We start from the raw sequence: 16,600 nt of genomic DNA, 5'->3' as shown, positions 1-16,600 counted from the left end.
AATCTCCAGACTGAGAGTCCGGGATGCCAGCACTGTTCATGAAAGCTCATGCCTTTCCCTCTTCACCATGCTCTCTTTTCTGTGGCCTTCTTTTCCACCCCCAACTGCCACCAGGCCTGATACTGAGCCACTCTTGTTTTTAACAGTTTATATTTTAACTTGTCAGTACTATCAAATTAGGCTTTAGTTTTCATTTTAAAAAAGTCGAGTGTGAATAAACAGCCTATAATAAAAAATTCACCTCTTTCTTATTAAGCAAAAGCATTCAGGAGAATTATAGAAGAAAATTTTATGACATAATACTCTAATTACACTTATGTTTGCATTCCTTAATTTGACCTCTTCCTATCTGTGGCTATTCAGTTGGAATTTTTATTTAGCATTGTATTGAAGGAGAAATGAGTATCACTACAGGGATTAAACAGCAGCAAATCTAACATTTATTGGTTTTGACTGGGTCAGACTCACCTTTCTATAGAACTTAGACCCATACAAATCAGAACAGGAAAGAAGGTAAAAACAATTCTTCCATTTCAGAAATTAATCATTATTTTCTTATAATAATGACATGGTATTTTATTTTTGAAATCCCACATGAGCATAAATATTGGAAATATTATTTCCCAGAAATGGATAACTAGATAATGAATTCTTTCCACAGTCTCCTTTTTTTTATACTGAAGTCAGATTTAAATGAGAAATTTATACTTAAAGGGTTATCTAAAATTAGTTAGAATTAGAGATGACCCACCTCATGAATTGTTCCCACTAATAATATCACTAGATTAACTTTCTGATGTTAACTGGATTCTGATTTTAGCTATTATATAAATGTATTTTCTTCTAAATAAAATAATTTCTAGATTAACAACCATCCATGCTGAGCTGCCAAAATACCCTGTAAACCTAGTGATGTGCTGACATTTGAGTAACATTTTAAAGGTAGACAAATCACCCCGTTGGCCAAAAGTTTGCTGTGGTGTAGATTGTACCTCTTTAGGGCAAGCAAGCTCCAATACCCAAAGAGGGTGATATTTTTATTAGGGATAGGAAAGCTTGAAGAGAAAATAAAAACATTTATAGAGAAAAAACAGTATCTTCTCCTCCTGCCACTGCAAGGAAAATTTTGGTCTGATTTTGTATGCGAATACAAAGGGTATAGAATATGAAGCTTAACAGTAACTATATTTATGAAAAGGAGTATAATGCTAAACAGTCTTTCCTTCCCTCTTTGATAAATATAAAGATGGAATTTTTATTATAAAATTACTTGTAAAGTCTTTGGATAACGAACAGAATTATTCCTTACCAAGTGGTCCAAATGTTTTTGAACACTGAGAGTAGAACATGAAAGACCTTATTAAGACACAGGAATAATGTGTGTGGTCAGATAACTGTATCACCACAAATCTCCCTTATTTTTATAATGATTTAAAAGAAACATATGCTGTTATTAACCTATCATGACTGATGCTGAAAGATACTCTGACTCACTTCTAATTAAGCATCTGTTAAGGTATAATTTACGTAGTATAAAGTCCATGCATTGAAAGGGTAACAAGTCAAGGATTTTTAGTACAATTACAGAGTTGTGCAACCATCACCATAAGCCAGTTTAGAACATTTCCATTAGCCCGCCAAATTCCCTTGTGCTCATTTATAGTAAATCTTTGATTACAACCCCAGACCCAGGAAATCACTAATCTACTTTCTGTCTCTGTAGATTTGCCTTTATTGGGCATTTCACATATATGCAGTCATACAATATGTCTTTTGTGTCTAGTTTCTTTCACTGTAGCATAATACTTTTGTGGTTCACCCATGTTGTAGCATATTTTCTCTTCCAAGAGAATTTTAGAATCAGCTTGTCAAGCAAATTTTAAAAATTCTGTTAACCAGGTGTTAAAGGCCTTTGTTCAACAAAGCCTTTAATCTTTCTTATTTGTTTCCTGCTTTGGATTCCTCCATCTTCTGAAGCATTTCAGAAGAATTATTTTATATTTAGAATATTTCTAAATGAGGTAAAACCATATGGAGGTACAAAAGTACTTTTTATTGGACTAAAAACCTTTAGTTTTCTGGATTCCATGAAGATATTGAATGTCAGATCAGAAGCACAACTTATTGAGGAGATAGAAGGGAAATTAATTAAATAACACTCTACATGGCCATAGTTATATTTAGTGGGACTTAGTTTTATCTTTTGGTTTTGCTTCTTTTGTGTCTTAGCTTTATTCTAAAATTAAGTATTTTATAAATTTTCTGGCTATTCTTATAAGAGGTGTAAACAGTATTACTCTCCATTTTATTTTGATTGTAATGACATCCCATTAGACATCTCAGAGTCTTAAATCTGACAACCTTTTATCTGGAACATGATAAGGAGGCAAGAAAAAGTATTTAAAGACAAAAAAACCCAATAATTACAACAGTGCCATGTTCTAAAAAGCATGCAATATATTCATAGGAATCCTTTGAATTTCAGGTCCTCATTAGGAATTTGCATACTTTTATTTTGTACACAATTCTAACAATCTTTGTTCGCTTACTGCCCCTAAACAATTAAAGCCATCAGATCATTGAGAAAGAAAGTGAGGGAGAAAGTGAGAAGAAAGAGAAGCCAGGACAGACTGGTGTTTAGAAAAGACTTTACAGGTAAGAGTAAAAAATAACAAGTTGATAGAGGAGGAGACAGAATATTGACACAGACGCCTTGGTGAACTCTGACTGCAGCTCTGCATTCAGCACAGGAGAGCTCACAAAGACTCTATGTCTTTATGAAAAGAAGTTTCCTTATGTTTTAAAACACCTCCAATCCTTCCTGGAAGAAGGATATATACCACTAGCTAACAAAGAATTAAAAAATAAATATGTAGTGAAGCATCTTTAGTTTGTTATATTCTATTTTGAAGGCAACAGTGTATATTATAGCTTTTAGACAAATGTGTATAAAGGTGGTTATAATTCTTTTTAAAATTTTCTTGCTTAAAAGAGTATGTTTTCTTATGTAAAAGAAAATACACTTAAATATTAACAGCTGAATCCTCAGTATTGCTGAAAATGTAGTATTTCTATATTTCTTTTTAATTTTTTTATCCTGTTCTTGTCAGCTGATAAAAATTAAGATGCTAGACTAAGATTGCAGCTCCATTTATAACCAGATGTTATAACATTTAAAGAACATTCTGTGAGAAAGTCATTGATTATGTTGGAATAAGTTACATTTGTAATGAGGTAAACGTCCTATGAATCAAACAGTTTATAAAAAACATATTTTTTCTATCACTAAGTGAACATCATGACTTTTTATCTGAAAATAAATATTAAGGAAGATAGCTTTTATTTAGAGAACATTGGATTAACAGTCCCAAGAAGGAAGTTGCAGCTTTAGCCCTGCCAACAACTCATTCTACAAAATTGCACAGCCTGTAAACCTTTTTGGGTTACAGTGTCTTCATCTAGGAGGTAAAAGAAATAACCACTATGTACCAGAACTACAGGTACTGGTAAGAATGATTACCACAGGTTGATAATCATTCTTACCACCAGTTTCCTCATCTGGAAAAATGGGGATGTTAGTAACACCTGCCAAACAGAATGGTATATAATGACTCAATAACCTTTATTTTTAGGAATAATACATTCATTTTTGTGGAAAATTTGTCTTTTTTCCTGAAACATATTTTTATTTCCTTAGGCTTCAGGATTTAGAGAACTGTACTTCTAATTGACACTATGTAGAACTGCTGCTGCTCTTCCCATACAAACATCCTCTTCTCCAACACCACAGGCATGTTTAAAAAAAAGATGCTGTACATACACAATTTCTCTTTAGTCTCATAAAAAAACCCCATGAGGTACGTACTGTTACTATCTCCATTTTACAGATGAGAAAACTGAGGCTTAAACATATTATGACTTACCGAAGGTCACAGGGCTAGGAAGAGACCGATGGAACCATATCTGGAAAACTGCATGAGGCCAGGCTGACCAAAGCTAAGAAGGGGCACAGCAGAAAATGAGGTTGTCCTGAGGCACAGATCTGGTCCAGAGGGCCTGAAAAGCTGAGCAGAGAATTTATATGTGATGTGGCAAAAAAGCAGAGCATTGGAAATTTTTGAGCAGGGGTGGAACAGGAGAATTAATATTTTTAAATAATTAATTTTACAATTTTATATCTAATCTCTAGGCAAGTAATAACAACTAACTTTTATCGAACCCTTAGTAAAGTTTTGCTCAAGACCTCTGCATGCATTTGCTCATTTAATCCTTAAAAAAATGCTTTAAGATAGGCACTATCATTTGCCCCATGTTACAGAGAAGATGACTGAGGCACAGAGAGATACAAGAACTCACCAAAAGCCACACAGCTTGAAAATGATGGAACTAGGTTTCAAATGCAGGCAGTCTGGCTGCTTGTCCACATTATTAACCTCTGGACCACAGTGCTTTTGTTAATAGACATATACCACTGGCTAGACATATAAAGCTAACATGGAGTTACTGCAGACCAAGGTCTAAAGTGATAAGGACTTGGATTTTAGGAGAGGCAGGAAGAAGGGAGAAAAGAAGATTTCCAGAGAAAAGTGGGTGGGATTTCTGGGCTAACTAGATATGTGGGGGATTAAGAAGAAGAGTAAATTGAAGATGAACAAAAGTTTTCATTCCTCTGGGAGAACCATGGAAGCTCTGAAGAATACGAGAAGCTTCTAGGGGCACTAGTCTGGAGGAAATGATGATTTGAAGTGTAGGGAGTGGTGAATTTAGGGTGGTGCCAGGAATGCAAGTGAGCTGGCTGCAGCTCCTGAGCAGATGGGGCTCTGGTTAAAGAAGTGGGGGCCTGCAGCAAAGAGAAGCTTTGAAGTCAGTAGAACAGGTGAACTCTCCTAGAAAGAGAGAAAGAAAAAGGCTCTAAATCTGGATAACCATTGGGACGGGAGACAAGAGGAAACAGTAAGACAAAGGGGCTAACACCTGTCATGCCTGCATTATTCCAGTCCCTTGCAAATATGCCATCTTATTTAGGAAAGCAACCCTGTGAAGTAGCTATGTTGCTCTTAGAGAAATTGATGTCAAGACATTTAGGGGGCTTTCCCATGATCACACAGCAGGTGACAGAACTAGAATTTGAATCTAGTCCATGTGAACTCCAAAGTCCCTTTCCATAAGCAAAAAGGTGTGGATAGGTGAACATATCTGTCCTAGGTGACGACTGGTGTCTGGGGTTTAGGGCAAGACTGGCAGGACACAAAGCCCAAGAGGTAAATTGGAATCATATTTTTAAAGGCTGTGTTTCACTGAGTTAAAGAACCAGTGAAAGTCTTTAATCAGGAAAGTAACATGAGATTGCTTCTGAGACAGGAATATAAAATGGTTTAAAAGTTTATAAAGTTTAAAAAATGGTTGGAGGTAGAAGAAAGTCAAAACAGAGAACACAGATTGGTGATTGATCTGGGTAATGACAAGTAATAATGATCTGAGGTAGAACTGGAGCAGGAACAGCAAGAAAGAGACTAGAGTCAAGAGATAAACAGAGACACTTTGGTAAGACTTGGCTATCCATCTCCCTCCCAGTGGAGATGCCCAGAAGGTATTTCCTGTTGGAAATATGATCTACCACTAAAAAGAGTTCCAGATGAAGATTTAGAATTCAGAAGTCATCCACAAGAGGTGATAGGTAGAGCCTGTAAGGTGGTGATATCACTAGAAACTAAGCTGATGGCTCAGAAGCAAATTCTGCAGAAAGTAAACAAATATGGGATTTGAAAAGGCTCCAGTGCTCGTCTGTCCTTAGGAGTTGCCTTATCCCTTGGTATTCCATTAATGGAAGGGGAGCAGGTCATGACCTTTCAGAACTTCCTTAGCTTCCTGTTTTCTGCTTTCATCTTGAGCACAGACATTAGTTTCCTTATAGAGCCATAGGCTGGCCTTGTTTGCTCCCAGGGCCCTTAGCTTGGAGCTCAAAACCCATATTTGTACAACAGGGTAGGGGAGGATGCCTCTCAAGAAATGTGTGTGTAGGAAGTCATGTCTGCAGGCCATGGTCATTATTTGGATTTGGTAGTTGCTCCCAGTTCTCTGAGGAATTACATATGGCAATGAAGAGGAGGTCACAGGGGTCTTGTGAGGATCACATTGAGAAAGTGTGCTCAGTGAAATCACTACGGGGATGGGGGCATGAAATGCTGGCTGGTATAAATCAGAGACAGTGAGTGTAAGGGTTCTTTCAAAGAGATTTAAACAGAATTATTCAGTTCAGTCTATACCCTATGTCAACTTACAGCCTATTATGCAGTGTCTTTCTAGAATTCTTGTACTAATCATATAGAAAGCTATAGACTTTACCAATGGTAATCACATAGCCTGTCCACTTTACCCGTTTTCCACATTGACTTGATTATTACAAGTACAGTACACTGCAAGTTTGGGCTTTGGAACAGGTAGGTTCCAAATCACTCAAATTCTTCTCCTCAGTTTCTTGAGCTGTAAACTGAGATAGTACCTTCTGTGGCAGTAATACTGAGTGGGTCACTCATCTTCTGTTCCATTCTGACTCTCTTATAGCATGCCTGCCTATACGAGACTGGAAAGCCAAAGGCAAATTCTCAGACTCCCTTGCAGCTCAGTTTCACATTTGACTTTGATCTGCCAAGTGGGCATGCTTGAACTCCTTGGGAGGTGGACGTGGGCAGATCTTTCAGAAGACATTGGATCTTCTTGCAACTGCTGTAGTGAAGGTGACTGGTGTTTTGGCAATATAGAGTTGGAGTTTCATGGTTCAGCCCTACACATCTGTGACAGGAGGCAGTAGCTATAGGGTTGCCCTATAAGAGTGCCATGTTCTGGCTGAGCATTTCTCCTGGCTATATGGTTCCTAATAGTAGAGGACTCAAACTCAGGACTCCCTCAGACAGTTCTTCAGCTGCCAAATACTCTGCACTAATTCACATTCTGTTTAAACTACTAGTTTGGAGTAGAATCTGTTGTCTTCAATGCATAGGACCAATCTCACAGAGTTTTGTGGGAAAGTCAATGTATGTAAAGTAGTACAGTTCTTAGCACCCGATGATCCACATTATTATGTGAGATAGCTGCCATAATAAAGTAGAAGCAGCATGCTGCAATTTCTTAAGGATTTTCTGATTTTATTTTTGGAATCATATTTTGGTTGTAAGATTCTTAGTTCTAAGTATTGTATATTCTACAATATTACAATATTGGTCTTAGTTTTGTGCACAGTTAGGATTGACATAGTAGAAGATTAATTATCAAAGTAAGAAATATGTATTCTTTAAAATGAGGAAATCCAGGAAAAATACCCTTGTTGTTTTTACTTAAGTTCTAGAATTGACTTCAACTTTAGTTCATAGTTAATTTGTCTTCAACTTTAGTTTCTAGGAGCTGTGTCTTTAAAGAATTTTAGAGAATAGCTGAGAAGGTCATTGGTCTTTTGTTCTTTCCCCAACTCTGCTCATCTTGTCAGCATCTTCTGATCTTGCTGGAGAAAGGTCATATATTTGGAAACCCATAACTTAACATAAAGCATTTTTTGCCAAACTGGAATTCTTATTTTTTGCTTAGGATGGCCTTATTGTTTACAAACATCTGAGTGTAAAAGTGGATTTAAGTGTGTTACAGTCTTTATTGGAAGATATGTAACAAAATGTGTAACCAAAGCTTTTAACTTGTGAATACTACTACACTCTTGTTTATATTCAATTATTTTCATAAGTCATTGGTAAAAAAAAAAGCCTGTTTTTAAAAGCTTCAGTTTACTGCTCATTTCCCTTCCCAGATTCTTCCCAAACTATTTACTGGATGTTGAGCATTCAAAGTATCTGTAGAGCACATTAAAATTAAGTGCCACTTGTCACAGCTTTCATTACAATTGCCTTATTTTAATGACCTTAGTTTATGTTTCATTTACCTGAAATTCTGATTTTGCTTTTAGTTTAGAATGGATCAGTAATGTCGCTGTTAATTTAACAAAGGCCTTGATGAATATAAAATATTCATTTCTAATTAAAATAAAACTTCTTCTGTGGTAAAACACATAGATAGCATTTTGGATTTGCCCAATTAAGCAAATGAAAAGACAACTTTTCTATTACATGTGAATACATAATGCATAAATTATAAGATGGTTGGAAACTAAATCACAGAAGTAAACTGATTTTTTCTCAAGGATGACCTAATTATTTCTCAAAAATAGGAAAGGCTCCAATTTTTTAAAAAACGCAATGAAGATAAATCATAGGAGAATGTTACTGCCTTCTTTGTACTCTGAAAATACTTTATGTGTCCAAGAAAATTTAATCATTTTATTATTTATTAAGGGGAAGCTTATATTGAGTGGTCTGTGGAGCCTTTATGTACCACTTGGTCAAGGTAGTGTCTTCTAGGTTTCTCTACTCTAATGTTACTTCCCCCTTCTTTCTTCTATCCATTCACACTCTACTTCTTAGAAGCAAGTAACTAAGTAAAGCCCATCATTAAGAGGCTGGAATTAAGTTCCACTTTCTTGAAGGTGGCAGGAGAGCATCTACACAATGATTGAGACTTCTTCTGTGCAGAATATTTGTCTCCTCCACTTATAGCAGTAGAGACTCATAGAGATTTATTTTATATGTTGGGCTGTAATCCAATATTGTTATGTATTTTGCTGCTCGAATTGTTCCAACTTTGGCCACTAGGAGCTCCTGTGTCCCTTTCACATACTCCATCATTTTGGGGTTTTTTTGGTTGGTTGGTTGGTTTTTTTTTTTTTTTTTTTAACATTTCTTTACTTTCTGGCATTACAAGATGCTGTAGCACATTTTATATATTCCCAGTCCCAGTATTAGGTCAGTCATTTCTCCAAGGAGCCCTGGTTCCTTTTCTTGGAGAGTAGTATTAGAAGCCAAAATCTGTGTGCTGGGTGTGCTTACTGCTACAAGGGTGTCATTGCCTCCTGTGCCCTCTCAGTGGACAGAGCTAGGAAATACATATACTTACATTAACCCATGTACACATACATATCTATAATTTTATCTTTGTAGATCTGTATGTTATGCTAAATATGAGTTCATACTTATCACTAACTCTGACCCAATATAACATGGTTTAGTCTTTTCCCCTTGTTTTGTTTGTAATCTCCTCTAATAGTAAGAAACCTGGCTCCCATCACCTGCCATCAACTTGTTTGTTCATCTCCAGTATACATACAAAGCAATTTCAGAGTTGTCAACCCAGACGCTGCAAGAAATAACTTTTTGTCAGTTAGAACATAGTGTTTAGGTATAGTTCCTTTTGTCTGTAGTTTCACAGTTTCCAATCAAAACACCATTTTTTCCAAAGTTAGGTCAGTTCCTTTTCTTCCACCCCCTTTAGTGAAGTTATGTCATATATTTATAGTACAATTAGATTATTATGTCGTAGCCCACATTCGATCCTATGGATCCCCTGAACTTCAAGCTGATTTGTTAAATGTATATACAGTAAGGTTCACTCTTTGTGTTGTAAAGTTGTAAGGGTTTGACAAGTGCAGGGTGCCATGTACTACTACCACAACAGTACAGATTAGTTCCACCACCCTCAAAAAGGCTCCTGTTCACAATTTTTTGGGAGTTCCCAGAGGATCAGTTTTCAGACTGATATTTCAGTTTGATCTTTGGTAGGAAAAAACCTTGGCTGTGAGTCCTTTCATCTCAGGCAGTAGTTCTTAATCCTAGTTGTACACTGGAATTATCTGGCAACCTCTAAAAAATATTAATGACTGATCCTAACTCTGCATTCTAGTTTCATGGATCCCCCTGGTTTAACTGGTCTGTGGTATGGCCTGGATGTTGGACTTTGCAAAGCCCCCCAGATGCTCTCAGTGTGCAGCTAAGGTTCAGATGTAGTGGCCTTGCAATTCATCTACATCGCGATTGGATTCAACTGCCTTTTGATAACACAAATGATTTACTGATGCATCTATGTTACTTTGAGAGGATATTATGGACTATCATAGAAGTTTTTTGAATAAGTAATATAGAAAAGATGCATTTCACATGCAAAATAATCATGTATGTAAGAACATGATTTTTTACTCTCTAACTGAACTTAAAATGAACTTCAATTTCTACTGCTGAGGGCAAACTAAATTTTGACAAGTCTAAGTGACTCAGTTACTTCCAGTTTAAAACTCACTTCTTTGCATATAAAGAGTTGAATTCAGCTTGGCTCTCCCATTCTCTGTCCATGTTTTCCCAGACTAATCTAGGTTTGGGTCCAGGTGACCTCAGGTGGCATAGGCCTTGGGGAAGGTATATCTGGTTGGAGGAGGTTCCTTTGATGTCTTTCTCTGCTTGGTCAACCAGGGCAGTGCCAGGTGGTTTTCTCTGAGGGTATTCAACCATGTTTTAGGCTGGCTTGGCCTTCACCCCTGTGCACTAAGCCATGGCTTTTGGTCTCCAAGTTTCTATTATAGGGTCCTTAGGCCTCTCAAGGCTTTAGTGACTACCTGCTTAGCCATCTGCTTTTAATTCTCGGCTACCTTCTGTGCCCCTCTCCAGGCTGGCAGGGGAACCTTGAAGACTTTCTTCACATCCCTTGGCAGATGGAGGGGTCCTGCTCTCTCGGTCCTGCTCTAAGCTTAGATCCGCCCTGCAAACATTTTTTCTCTACTTTATCTGCCCCTTCCCATAATTCTCATCAGGAGGCAGGATCATGAGTGCTCTAAAGATCCCCAAATCCATTACAACTCTCAGGAGCTTTAACCCCCAACAGGGCCAAGGAGCCAAGCCCTATGTACTATCTAAAATCTCATTTTCCTCTCCTAGTTCCTTCTTCCCAGTACAAAGGAGGAGGGAAACTGAGTCACATTATTACTCTTCTCCACCCTATGGTTTACATCATGAATTCCATGCTTGCTATCCTCTAGGCTCTCTTAATGATACACAGTGCCAAGATTTTAGAACTTAAAAAACACAACAAAACTTTTTCTCTCTCAAGAAGCCGACTCTCTTAAAATAATGGGCTTGGACCTTCAGACTATTGATTCTCTTGTGAGTATTCTAAAAATCCATTCAGAAATCCAGTCTCCTTCTGTGTTTTGGGTTGTATCTGCATTTGGCCTCAAAGCAGGGAAAGGCACTGACTAAAGGACAAAGGACTTGAGGCAACAAGAAATTTGTGTCAGAGGAAAAATCTCTACCGATGTCTCAAAATAATACCCCTCTACCACAGTATCATGGTATGGTATAATATGGACCTGATACCCCAGATGAATTTCAATTTGGAATTGGAAGGCAAAATGATTTCAGTGCAAATTGTCATAAAGGCCAAAGAGATGTATCTGCATTTAAAGGCATATAGATCTTCCCTCATATGTGATACAATAAGCTGAACATATATTTTAGGTTTGGCTAAAAGCTCCAGACTGGATATGGCATACAAGACCTTAGGACAAAGAAAAAGAATTTCGTATCTATTATATATACATTCCAGGAACACTTCACTGCCAAGGTGACAATTGGGGATAGCTGTACAGAAAGACTTCAGTCAGAGTCTATTGAGATTAAAAATAAAAGACAAATCAAAGCAATTAAAGAATGAAAACCCTTTGGATAAGCAGATTAACTCTGGGCTCAGATTCAGAAGATGAGTAACCACACTTACTTTGTCATTTGTTTTGTCCTCAGCTGGAAAGGCAGCTAATGATGCAGAATGAAATGAGAGAAAGACAAATGGCTTTGCAGATTGCTTGGTCTCGGGAATTCCTCAGATATTTTGGGACTTTTTTTGGCATTGTAGCCATCTCTGTAACAGCTGGGTATGTCTACTATTTACTTTAAAGTTTTCTTAAATAATTTACTTCTTTTTGTCTTTGCCATTACCATAATATTATGAAGTTGGCCAAGGTAGGACTTTGGTCCAGATAGCATATATGTAAACAGAGTAACCCCTTATAGTTTAGCCCTTGGAGGTAACTGTAGATCCAGGGTAGTGATAGTTAATTCTGCCTTCAGTTTCCTAGATTTCTTCTCTTTTTCTCCATTCTGTAATTTAGAAAAAGGACTGACTTGACACCAAAACAGAAGGAGTCTCTATAAGTTTATCTCCACAATCCCTGAGGGGTAGATATCAATACTTAACCAATTTTAGATTGAGTAATCTGAGCTTCACTGTCAAATAAAGATGAGCAAGTCATGACTCTGCCCTTGAGAACTGCAGAATCTGGTAAGGGGTTATGGACAAGGAAATCCTTTTTCCGTAAAAGATTCAAATAAGTTAAGTAACTTCTGAAATGGAGGACATTCTTCCAAAAAGCAGGTAATTTTTCTTTCAAGTATAGATATGTATTTACAAGTTATCTTTGATATTCATTCTTTTTTATTCTTGAACCAGAGCAATAAAAAAGAAGAAGCCAGCTTTCCTCTTCCCTATAGTTCCATTAGGCTTCATCTTCACCTACCAGTATGACTTAGGCTATGGAACCCTTCTACAAAGAATGAAAGGTAAGCCTTTGATAAACCAGAGTCTCTGTTTCTGATTCATTTTCTGGTTCCAGGATCACCTCTTTATGACCTCTTGACTTGTGAAGATTCTGACAAAACTCAGGAAGCTCTCCCTGAGCTTTTAATAACCAAATTTTCTTTCCCTTATATACAGTGGTCTGCTCAGGCCAGCTTATAGAAGCTCATAAGAACCATTTGTTAAATTTCAGGAAATTTGTAAGCTGGTTATTAAATACAGTCATTATTAACAATTAAATTATATAAACTTACAACTAAACAAATTATAAAAAATAAACAATATTAAGTTATATTAAAACTGGTAATACTCAGAACTTACCAGTTTCTAATTATTTTACTATTATCTATACTCTTAAGTAATATATATCTAAACTCTTAGATTATGTCTATTATATCTGTATGTAGATACAATAATACAGATGTAATAAAATTCGGATACAACTCCTGCTTCATTGGTATCTTGAAGTTGGTCATGGTGGGAATATTTACACCATGGAAATCTGCAAATGCCAAATCAAGGCTTGACTTACTTTGTTGAGTGTTTAGACCAGGGATTGGCAAACTATGGCCTTCCTGCTAGCCCATGTTTTTGAGAATAAAGTTTTACTGGAACACAGACATGCCTGTTCATTTCTGAACCGTCTGTTGCTTTCTCATTACCATGACAGTGAAGTCATTGCATCAGAGAAATAAAGCCCCACAAGCCTAAAATATTTACTGTCTGGCCCTGTAACAAAGTTTTCCTGTAGTCTGGACTGAGGAAAGTGATGAGGAAAATGTTAATAATGCAGATTATGTTTAAAAGCATGTTTTATCTGTAGCCATTACATTGTGAATTGCATAAAAACTTGATATGTTCTCCCAATATTTAAAAATTGTTATCTCATTCAGCATTGTTCCTGTTATCCTTAAACAAATAAAGTTCCAATATATGTCATTCTTTCACTTTTGTTCTAGTCATTAATGTAAATGAAAACACCAACCAGCATTCACGTTGAAATTATACTCTCTCATCCACTGCAATTGCAACTATAGGTTAGCTTTGGATACAAGTATTCAGCAAAAATTAAGGAAAACATTCTGTTGTAATTAATTTGCTACAGAGAATTTTGTGATAAAGTGTATTATACATTATTATTTATAAATTATGTGCTACATATTTTATACAAGTAAAAATTTTAATAAATTTATGTACATAACACACACACACATTTTTTTTCCCCCACCATCACTATGATGATCTCACAGAACTCTGGCTCTTATCACCCTGCTGTATATGTATATATATACACATATTTTTTTATAAACAAATCCTCTTCAAATAGCAGCTATCAATTTCTTGGGCCCAGTAACATTTGTCAACTTGGTGTCAACAGACTATAGTGCTGCCACAAAAGCCATTACACTCCTGTTCCAGGAAGATAGTGTCCCACTAGTCTAGGATATACATGTCTTTCAAATTCCAACCAGTATTGCTCTGGGAGCTATACTCTCCTAAGGATCTCTGTGTACCTACTTTACAAGCCTTCAACCCAGAGCATATTGGGAACAGTGCTTTCCTAACCCTTCATTTTGCTATCCTGTTCTCGCTCAGGTCTCATTAGTACCCCTGAAGCTCTGTGGGGACTGGTTGGTATGGGAAAGGGGAAAGTGCAGGCTCCTCTGCAGGTTTGAGAGTCAGGAGTAGAACATCTCATTCTCAGGCCTAGTGAAGTAGAGGGGTAATATGTTCTTAAAAGTTCCCATTTGAAAATGAAAATACATTTTCTACATAGAAACTATGCTAAAATGTTCTTTGGGTTCAGGCATTATTGGTATCATAGTTCAGCTGTACTGTAAGCTGGACGGTTTTTGTTGATGGCCTAGAAATTGATTTATACCATTATTACTACAGGAAAATGTATTCTAGGTTCTAAAACATCTATCTACAAATTAATATGTGGAGTACAATTACATTTAAGCTGGAAACTAATGGTACACAACTGATTTACTAATATTAAAACTCATTTCAATAACTTAGTTTCATGTTAGTCATCTGCTTAAGAATTCATTAGTTTGAGTTCAAGTATGTCTCATTGTTTCTGCCGACATTAGATTCTCAGTGCCTCATAAAAATTAGTATGTAGTATTAAGAAAAGTCAACTCTATTGTGCATCATTCACTTGAAGATTATACTAATAGCAGGGTTTTTTTTCTAGGAATATTTTGATTGCATATTTGGGAATTAATTTTATTACAGGTCCATCACAGTCCACAGAATATAAAATCTTAAACTTTTAAGGCGTGTTATGGGAATTTCCTATAAAAAAAATACTTTAGAGTCCACCAGGAAATTTACCATATTAGAAAGTTTAGGTTATAATATTTGGCCTTGTTAGCTAGCCCCAAAATATACAATCCCTGTTTGGCTGAATTTATCATCAGCTGTTCTGTAAACATATACTAAGAATTTGTCATATGCAAGGCATTGGCACATGGAAACATCTAGTCTGTCATCAAAGGCCTGCCTAATTATATACAATTTATACTGATTTTTACTTACTATTTAAGGCAGAGGCAAAAAAAAAAATGCAGATGGTTAAAATGTTGTTATAATTAAAAACTATAGCCTGCCATATTTGGTTTGGAGTATAAATTGTGTGCTACAAAAAAAGGAGTACTGAAGAAAGCATTTACCTTCATTTTCAAGGAAAATATATGGAATGTCAACAATGTGTATTATAATTTTTTAAAGTTTTGCTAGTTAGCCTTCAACAAGAAAAGTTGACAAATGTTACTGGGCCCAAGAAATTGATAGCTGCTATTTGAAGAGGATTTGTTTATAAAAAAATATGTGTATATATATATATATATATACATATACAGACTAAAGAACATTTAATATTATTTTGGGTATTTACAAATAGTTTCAGGTTAAAGATTAGCTTTCCTGAAATATTAGAATTCTTAGTAAACTTTATTTTCTCTCATGTCACGTATGATACATTAAGGGGCAATATGAAGGACGATCTATATGTAGTTTCTCCACCCCACACCCCTCCAAACACAACCAATAGTTATTATACTGACATTCCTTCAAGGAAAAGAGAAATATTACTTGGTAGTCTTTCTCTTCTACATTTTAAAATGCTGTCTTCTAGTCAAATAAAATTTATGGCATCTGATTTATCTGTGAGCCTTTAGTATTCCTTTCCTCCCAAGGAAAGAATGATCTTCCCAAAGCCTAAGGGCAATTGATGAAATATTTAACACTGAGTTTTAGGGGCATATTTCCACACAGTGTAACAGATTGTCACTGGAATTTAACAGTTAGGCCTTCTCACAAAACACCAATGACCCTTTTGTCACCTCATCTTCCTTATCTCTGTTCTTTATTTAAGGTGAAGCTGAAAATATACTGGAAACAGAGAAGAGTAAGTTGCAGCTGCCAAGAGGAATGATTACTTTTGAAAGCCTTGAAAAAGCCAGAAGGGAACAAAGTAAATTCTTCATAGAAAAATGAAATCACATTTATGCACTGAATCTCAAAACAGAACTGTTGATTTGAATCATGGCTTTTACAGTTTTTTAATGCTTGAGATTTTGATATAATGGATTTTATTTTAAAATACTAAGATGCAAGATGAGCTTTGTTAAACTATTTTAAAATAAAATTTATAATATTCAACACAAAATCATGGAAGTACTCCAAATAACTTTCAGATTTCATATATATGAGTGTGACAAATACATAAATGTAAAATTAATAGACTATATTGTTTTGAATTCTTGGAAAATGTCCTGCTTCTCTCATTTGTCTGTCACACATGCTTTCCTGATATTCTTCTCCCATAGAGACTCCTTGCATTTGGATTTATCAGTTGTGTCCTTGTCTCCACATGATAGAAAACCACTAATACTAATGACAAACATTTTGCTGACTATGGCCAGGCATTGTCTGAGTATTTTCCACATATTCTTATAATCATCCCAACAATCCCATCAGGTGGACATCATTTTATGGATGTGGAAACTGAGGCACAGAGAGGTTGCATTACTTGCCCAAGGTCATACATGGGTAGAACTGGGACTTGAACCTAAACATATTCTTGACATGCAAAGAT

The 16,600-nt window shown here is 36.0% G+C and overlaps 1 protein-coding gene across 2 annotated transcripts in view; it reads left to right on the top strand.

Moving 5' to 3' along the window:
• The window catches only part of PLGRKT (plasminogen receptor with a C-terminal lysine), a 44,253-nt gene extending 28,082 nt beyond the window's left edge, over window positions 1-16,171 (top strand). For both annotated transcript variants that reach the window (XM_036878877.2, XM_057498648.1), the window contains exons 3-5: window positions 11,664-11,794; window positions 12,370-12,479; window positions 15,878-16,171. In XM_036878877.2, the coding sequence (XP_036734772.2) occupies window positions 11,664-11,794; window positions 12,370-12,479; window positions 15,878-15,999 (363 nt within the window). In that variant the 3' untranslated portion in view covers window positions 16,000-16,171. The remainder of the gene's footprint in view (window positions 1-11,663; window positions 11,795-12,369; window positions 12,480-15,877) is intronic.
• The last annotated feature ends 429 nt before the right edge of the window (window positions 16,172-16,600 follow it).

This window comes from Manis pentadactyla, chromosome 3 (assembly GCF_030020395.1).
Source record: "Manis pentadactyla isolate mManPen7 chromosome 3, mManPen7.hap1, whole genome shotgun sequence".
Lineage (NCBI taxonomy): Eukaryota > Metazoa > Chordata > Mammalia > Pholidota > Manidae > Manis > Manis pentadactyla.
This window is presented reverse-complemented; position numbering and strand designations above follow the sequence as displayed.